At 36.3% G+C, this 8,391-nt stretch overlaps 1 protein-coding gene across 2 annotated transcripts in view; it reads right to left on the reverse strand.

Annotated features, from left to right (window-relative positions):
• The window catches only part of KLHL2 (kelch like family member 2), a 50,570-nt gene that overhangs the window by 3,366 nt on the left and 38,813 nt on the right, over positions 1–8,391 (reverse strand). Inside the window, exons 6-12 of one of the 2 annotated variants that reach the window (XM_031063516.1) lie at positions 7,987–8,103; positions 6,839–6,988; positions 5,727–5,844; positions 4,897–5,094; positions 4,051–4,152; positions 3,002–3,130; positions 1,198–2,114 (exon numbers count right to left, since the gene is read on the reverse strand). In XM_031063516.1, the coding sequence (XP_030919376.1) occupies positions 2,014–2,114; positions 3,002–3,130; positions 4,051–4,152; positions 4,897–5,094; positions 5,727–5,844; positions 6,839–6,988; positions 7,987–8,103 (915 nt within the window). In that variant the 3' untranslated portion in view covers positions 1,198–2,013. Of the gene's footprint in view, positions 1–1,197; positions 2,115–3,001; positions 3,131–4,050; positions 4,153–4,896; positions 5,095–5,726; positions 5,845–6,838; positions 6,989–7,986; positions 8,104–8,391 lie in introns of those variants that run through there. The other variant, XM_005415563.1, reaches the window with a different exon arrangement.

Genomic DNA, 8,391 nt, shown 5'->3' on the forward strand with positions numbered 1-8,391 from the left:
AATAACTAAAAGAAGAGAGGAAGGAAACATGGAAGCTAACTGGTATTGTAAATCTGAAAAATAGCTTCTTGATAGGACACTTTTTTAAATCATGCTATTTAGGGCTTTACCAGTGCTATTCACTACTAGCATTTCCCCAAATCCTTCCCAGTTAATTTAATTCCTCTTTATTGCTATTATTTCTAGCTATCATGCCACAGTATAGTATGACAACTTTGCTTTCTCCCACTCTGATCACACTTTATTAGAAAGGAAAGTACAATATTCATCTTTTGTAGAATTAAACATTACAGAAGGAGGGCTAATATTTTCAGTTTAAATATGGGATGTGACATAAATCCCCCCACCCATACCTTCAATAGAGTTACTGGCCTTCCTATTCAGTGTGTAGAACTTTCCCTCTGCCACATTGCCACTTATTTTTTTTCATTGCTCCTTATTTTTAATAATGTCCTCCCTTCCTCCATGGTGCTTCATTTTCCCTTAATCCCACACCCAGTTTCCAGGTCCTACCTTATTTCTTGCTCCTTCCGTCTGTATCTTCTTGTTGCCGTCTTCTGAGTTCTCCTTTCTTTGTTATTTTTCTTTCCTGCCCATTTTTCAGGACCCTGTCTTATATCTCTCAGCCCTCCCAAATGGCCTATATCTGGATCTGAAGTTCCTCCTCCCAATATGTTGCTGGAAACAGATTTGTCCCCGTATTGATCAACTGAGAAGCAGTGGGTACTAAAGAAGAGTAACTGAGGGTTAACCTCTGAAAAGTTGCTTTTGAGTGAAGCTGAAGCAGTAGGAACAGAAGAGATGAGCTTAAGTTCTTTGAGATGACCAGACATCCAAAAGTTGAATACAGGAAAAACATTGTCTTTAGTTAGCCCCCATAACACCACCAGGACTGATTTCCAGTTGAAACAGTTCTGGTGGGTTTAGCTATTTGGCCTCTACAGCCAAGCTCAATCAACAGTCATGATTTTCACATTACCACCCATTCCTCTGCCATGCAAAAATATAATTTTTTCATGTATTTAACAGAGTGGCACAGAAGAATGTTGATTATTTTACTCAATTATATGAAACTGGAATAACTGTCTACATTTACTTTTCCTCTCCATTTTTTTTATCAGTGGACCAGGTAAAAGGCAAAAGAGAGTTGAATAAGCAAACACAGGGACAAGGGAAGTGAGGAGAGGGGCAGGAAGATCCCAGTAGTTAGTATATTTAAGAAGTTGTAGAAGAAATTCAACATTAAAAAAAAATCTGAAAACATCTGCTATATAAATAGGCTACATGCACAACAACAGTTTGCAAAAACAGAGTATCAAAAAATAAACCCCAAATGCTGAAACAAAATGTGTGCGCAGGCAGACTGCAAAATGAAACTTTGTCACAACCCACCAACACTATTATCTTTAAAATTATTCTTGTAAGTTGCCCATTTTATATAAATATATTCCTCAAAACTTGCCAATATTAGACAGGAATATTTTCCAGTACCCTCACTGCAACTCTGTCCAGTTTTTAACCCAGAATTTACTTCCAAGAAGCACAGACTGAGTTACTAGAAGTTTCACAAGGCAACTGTGTTTTCTTGAGGTATAACGTATCATGTTTCCTTCATTATCATCAAAGTTTTAGTTTAGAAATACAATTGAAATGTGACTTCTAGTAATAAGAGTTATCAGCTTGCTGATCTTGTAAGGATATGATGGAAGTATCACAGACTATCTTAATTTTAATAACGAATTTAGTTCTTTGATAAATTTAATTTGAAATTATTTGAACTTAATTTATTACATAGGTAAAAACTGTTCAGAGTTAACAAAGAATAATGGAAGGTAAGATGAGAAGTTGGGGTAATTATTAATCATATACTGAGCATACTAGAAGTCCATTCAGATTTATTTGTAGCAATATCTCTTCCCATTATGAAGCACATTATTGCAATCACTAGTAGATACTTGAAGGGTGTTGCTAAAAACCACCATTAAGTACTTGGCAAAAAAAGTGACTTAACTACTAAAAAATAAATGTAGAAAATAATATTATGGAATTTGACTTGAAAAAGTCCATGGGAACGCATCTAGAGAAATAAAACAACTTCTGCGAGTTGAAAAAACCTGAAATACCAAAAGACAAATAGAGGACAGTGAACAGTAAATGAGATTCAAGTCCATAATATTAATAGATAATGAAAATGCTTAAGTCAATTTGGAGCTGTGGAAGCACCATTTCATTAAACTAAAGTGGAATACCATAGGTACTTTTAAAGATGTCTTTAAAGGGAAATATACACACTCAGAATTGCAAGAAGGAAAAAAGAAATCCACAAAAAAAAAAAAAAAGAGAAGGGATTTTTAAGATTATACAGAAATAAATGGATATACCTTGGCTAAATGATAAGGAAGGATAACATGTAGTAGGCTGTACATGTACAGGGGATGCAAACACCAGGTGATGAGAAGAATTACTGAAGGTGAAATAAAGGGTACATAAGTGGAAGTAATAGGATGAAACCATTAATACAAACTTAGGAATGAACAAGGACAAAATTTCCTGCAGTGAATCAGAATGCAGAACAAGTCCTCCAAAGAGGTGGAAACCTAGTCACAGTTCACATGTAAAGTCAACCTGAAAATGCTGTTAGAATAATCAGCCCTAACTGGCAAAGAGATCCCTGTAGAAAAGACAGTTTTTCATTCTTGCTGTATAGATTTTGATACTTAAGAATTGAGGTGACAGTGATTATTACAATCCATGAATATTAGTCTGTATGTTAAAACCATCAGAAGTTGTGGGAAGAGGAGGAATATGAAAGTATGAAAAAACAAAGAGGGATATTTACTGTTAACAGACTGAAGCTTACTCAGTGGAACAGTTGTGCTGTGCATCTAGAACTAGCACATTCCATTAGATTCAGACTTTAGCTTACCTTTCATGGTTTTAGATACATTTTAAACCCACGAATTTTCATCTTTGCAAGGACAGCTGATCCTCGTCCACTCACCTGCTCCGCTCCGCCTGGTGCTCATTTCTGCGACGTAGCTCCACTCGTTGGAATTGGCATCGTAGCATTCCACTGAACTAAGGCACTGCCGTGACGCTCCATCATAGCCACCAACAGCATACAGCTTCCCTGGGGGGACCAAAGGAGCCTGCCAGCTGCTAATGGACATGCAGGGACTGCCACACCACAAAGAGGAAGGCATTGCTCTCCAATTAGCTACTAATCAGCGCCTGTCAATTACTGACTGAGATTCTATACTGTAAACACTTGAGGTTAGCATGTCACAGATCTTGTCGTTTTTAGGCTATAAAAAGCACCCAATATCTAACAACAACAATGCAAGTCAAAAGATTTTAAATTGCCTAGCTGAAATACAAAGGTAAGGTTTTTGATTAAGCATTGCTCAAAAGCAAGCTATTTCAAGTATGTTTGATACTGGAAGCTCACAAATAGGCTTCCTAGGAATATCGGAAATTTAGTTGAAAATCACTCGCACAGTCTGCATTTTCAGATTAGAAACAGCAGTGGTTCCTATGCAGTTAAAGCACACACCCACGCCTAAAACTGTTTTAAGATCCAAGAGCCAGGCCGGGCCTCCACTGTGCAAGTGACATCCAGGCTATTCACCACCAAGCTGACTGGAAAGTCAGCAGTTTTCCTGACACTGCCCTTGGGATTGTCCCCAGCGTGCAGCCAGCAAGGTCAGCCACAGATAACAGAGCTGACAATACAGCAGTGCTGCATCACTAAAGACCAAATGATAAGGTCAGTACGTCAGCTCTCTGACTTTGCTGACATACATAACCTAGAGCTTAGCAAGGTTTTCCTCAGTTGGCCTCAGCCACAGCTGAAGCTCTGAAAAAAAATTTAGAACTACTATGCTAAAAACTAGTCAAACCCAAGCACAATGATTCCATATTGTTCACACCATTTCAATTACAAGTTGAGCAAAAACATAAATCTGAAGTATGTTTTCAGAAGTAAGAAAAACTAGTAGGGTAAATGATTGTATTTCCCTCTGTTCTTTTTTATATCATTTATCAACTTACCTCCCACAACACCTACACCAACACTACTTCTTCTTGTGTTCATTGGAGCTACATGAAACCACTCGTTGGTCTTTAAGTTGTAAACTTCGACTGATGACAAACCTATGAAGACAATATAACATTTTCTGTATAAACCTAGGTGCAATATACTGTCTAGCATTCAGGAAACTCTTCATATCTGAGAACTCAAATTATTTCATTCTAATGATTGTTAAATACTGAACAAAAAGCACAACCTTTTGTCCTTTAGAAGGGAATTACAGTCAAGCCAACTTTATGTCTGAAAATGGGCAAATTACTGAAAACTTCTGTGGAGCTGTGAAAACTTCTTCCCTGGATTATTTCCTTTCTTTTTAATTAAGACACATGCTTTCTCCTACATATCCTTCTATAATAGTTATTAAGCAAAAAGATCACTTCTGCACTAATTGTTTAATGCATCTAAGTAGAGAATGAACAGTGTATGTCTAAAGCTTTCTCATAGGTCAGAAAAAGCTGTTTATAATCTTATTTACACTACATGAAAATGCAGAAATCAATTTCCTATGCAAACAGGACTAATTTTTCTCTCGTATCTTCCACAAGTTAAGGACTCTGACTATAGAAGGAATACTGGAAAGGAACTTGCCAAAAGTTCACTAGTCTTTGAGCCTGAACACTTAGGAGCAAACAGTCCACTTTTCAGGTAGGGGGATGTGACCACTTAAGCCCATTCCACACCACAAGATGCCAGGCTACCCTCATGCTTGGTTTCACCACAAGTACCAGCAAAAAGAGGCATTAAAATTTGAAACAATAATGTTAAGAGTAGTCAAAGCTGTTCAGAAGTGTCTCAGGCAAACATACCTGTACTCCCATCAAATCCTCCCACAGCATAAAGAAGGCCATTTAACACAGCTGCTCCCAGTGTGCTTCTCCTGTCTTGCATGTTAGCAACACTTGTCCACTGGTCCTTCACTGGATCATAGGAATCTACTGTACGAACTCTCAAAGAGCCATTGAAACCACCAACAGCATAAACCATGCCTCCCATGTACACCATTCCTAGAGCAGGGACATGGGAGGAAAAATGAGTGTTTCAGCCTCTCTGCCAATTAACTGTATTCTGTAACTGTGTTCTGCACTGTCCTAAGTATGCAGATACTTGACAAAAAATACAGTATTCACTACACTTGTTGTGCTTTTGACAGTCCCCTAGAACCACACTTCATTCAGATTAAGCCCTAGAATTTCTAACACTTTTTCCTAATAGTGCACATTCCTGAATACCATGCTTACTGAATTTCTTGCTTAAATTGCTCAGCTGCTTTAAGATCACATGTTCATGTTTTCAGTAGTGGATTATCACTGTTTCACATTCTTTATATAATTTAATGAGATTAGGGTATTTAACAGCAAAATTAATCCTTATTACAATGCATTAATATTTAAATTTATTTATCCCTTGTTTCTGTAGGAGGTAATAAAGCATTTCATCCTACAGATTGCAAACTGAAGCTCAAATTAAGCACAATTGATCAAAGTTGTATCGTTCCAGATTAGCAAGTAATTCAAATGATCAGTGAAGTCAAGGTTTAGCCCTTCTTAGATAAATATCTCAAGTACTGTTCCAGAGAACATACAATGCCTAAATTCTGAAGCATTACCAACCACAACAAAAAATCAGGCTTCCTTACCTGCTCTACATCTTCTGGAAGGCAATTCAGCTACTTGATGCCAGCGCTCTTCTTTAAAATCATAGCATTCAACACTGCGAATTGCCTTTGGAGCCTGTCCCCCAACTACCATCATCAACTAACAGGGAGATAATAGTAATAATAACTGTTAGCTATCTGCATATATGAGAGCACCTGAAAGATCAAAAGAATGTTTAAAAATAAAGCAAGCTTCTGTACAAGAAATAATTAAAGGATGGTTCTCCTATAGAAATTTGAGTCTTGTGAACCAGGCCAAATTAATTCCTAGGTGGTTTTTTTTAAAACAAATGTAATTTGTAGTTATTTTGTCCGGAGGAAATACCAAGGGTAGAAAAGCAGCAAGCAATCAGAATCTTGGTAAAGCTCCCACAAAAGAGGGAGACCTTGCTGTGTCTTCACATCCTTCTGTGATCTCAGGTATGAGAATTCACCATCTGTGATGTGTAATGAAGCTGTGACCATCATCATGTAACAGCCTTACCTTGTTCTTCTAACAAAAATGTGTTGAGTCTGCTGAATTGAATCTCCTATTCCATTATTACCATTTTCATAACAGTATTACAAGAAAACTTCTTTACTTCATTGTAAAGAAGAAAGTACCTAATGTTTGTTTTTTGCTAAAATGAACTAAAGATAAAAAATCTCAGCACAGAAACTTCAGTCATTCTTGGTTTGGGGTTTTTTTGACCTTTTTTTTTTTTTGGTTTGGTTTTGGGTTTTTTTTTGTTTTTTTGTTTTTTTTTTTTTTGTTGTTGTTGTTGTTGTTGGTTTTTTTTTTTTTTCAGGCTTACTTCTCCATAATTGTGTATTTCTCAAAATAGCTGAAGCACTTCCTAAACAATGTTTTCTGAGAGTGCAGGTAGTGGTGATTCTCTGTGTAGGTGGGAGGCTAAAACATCTATATCATAAGTAGCATGGAGTGTAAAGGCATTCAATCACTTTATTTATGATATTTATTTATAATATTTATTTATGATAAATAATTCTGTTACAATTTTTTTACAGGAATACCCCAAGACAGTCATGCTCTCATGAAAATTTTTTAAATACAGTTTGAAATAGTATACACATTGTAAAAACAAGGGCCTTACCTTTGGAAGGCTGGCAGGTGTTCTCAATTTTGTCCGTGTGCTTTTCATCAATGCCCGTTGCTCAGTTGGTAGCAAGTGATACTTCATGGCTTCAATGAGGTAATCTTTACAAGCACTGCTGTTCTTAACCAATATTTCCTCTTCAACTCTCTGTTTATTAATAGAAGTTTAACAAGGTCTGAGCATGTTAAGGAAGTAAAACAGAAATCACAGTCCAAAGTGTATTAAAGCCTATGATCTATCACACAAATGCAGATTAATCTACTTGTTAAAATTGGAATTTAACCAGTAGGACACACATTTGTGTTGGATGTGTGCAGTCACTAAAAAAAATCAAAATATGCTGATTGTTAAGTAGCAAGTGGAAGAAACAGTAATAGGCAAGATAAATCACTTTTCTTACAATGGGGCACATTTTTTGATTTTTTAAATACAGACAGTACAGAATATTTTAAGGTGGGAGTAGCAGACAATAATTTAACAACTAGTAAGCCACCCCCCAACAATAAAAACCACAACAAAACACAACAGCAAAAAACCCCAAATCCCACCCAAAACAACCCACACAAATTGGAGATTTGTATCACAAAAGCAGAATTTTAAAATAAACACCTACCAACCTACTTATACCTACTAACCAATGTTAATACTGAACTCATATTGTCAATCTTAAATATTTGACTGGACACCAAAATATCCAAATGAGCTTATAAAATTTGAAAAAAATTATTTTATCTGAATCAGGTAAAAGAATGCTTCCTTTGTCATTAATTCCTAGTCAGCTTAAACAACATATATAATTCAGAAGTGGAAAATTCACTTTTGAGAACAAATCCTTTATCAAAAGATGGCATTACAAACGAAACCTAACCTGATCTCAGCAAATTACATTGTTCAGATTCCTGGTGTGGTACGATGTGAACTCAGCCAAACAGATTAATTACTTACATAAGTCATCCTCTACATGGCAATCTCTCATCTCAGTGGGTGGATGTGCACATGAGTATGTGGTAGTGGCTGTTTGTTTACTTTTTCTATCACTAACATCCTAATGGCACTGTTGTTGAAATTTAAAGTTATCTCTCTGGCATTAAAATAATGACCAGAAATATTCACACGCAGAATAATTAATATTCCTTTTTCCTTACCTGAACTAAATACTCCCGGGAAAGCAAAGGCAGCCGAACATGCTCCATCAGACGTGCCATTAACTCCTGCCTTACATCTTTGTCATGGTTTACCCAGGCTATCACTGCTTCAAATACCTTCCAGAAAACAAACAAATCTAGTTATTTGACTTACAAGTTCATAAGCATGAAAACATTAGTGTGCCTCCAAAAATAGTTTTGCTTATACTAAAACTCCTAACCTAAGAACACATGACAGTGGTTACAGCTCCCATTATTTCCATATTTATCAACTATAAAATTATGAAGGTGCATTATCTAGTCTCTTTTTATATCAACTCCTCCACTGGTGTTTCAAGGATAGCTGTGCTACATTAACAAAATGCACACAGTGACTTCACTGATACTGAAAACTAGGCAAACAAA

Source organism: Geospiza fortis, unplaced genomic scaffold, assembly GCF_000277835.1.
Source record: "Geospiza fortis unplaced genomic scaffold, GeoFor_1.0 scaffold40, whole genome shotgun sequence".
Taxonomy (NCBI): domain Eukaryota; kingdom Metazoa; phylum Chordata; class Aves; order Passeriformes; family Thraupidae; genus Geospiza; species Geospiza fortis.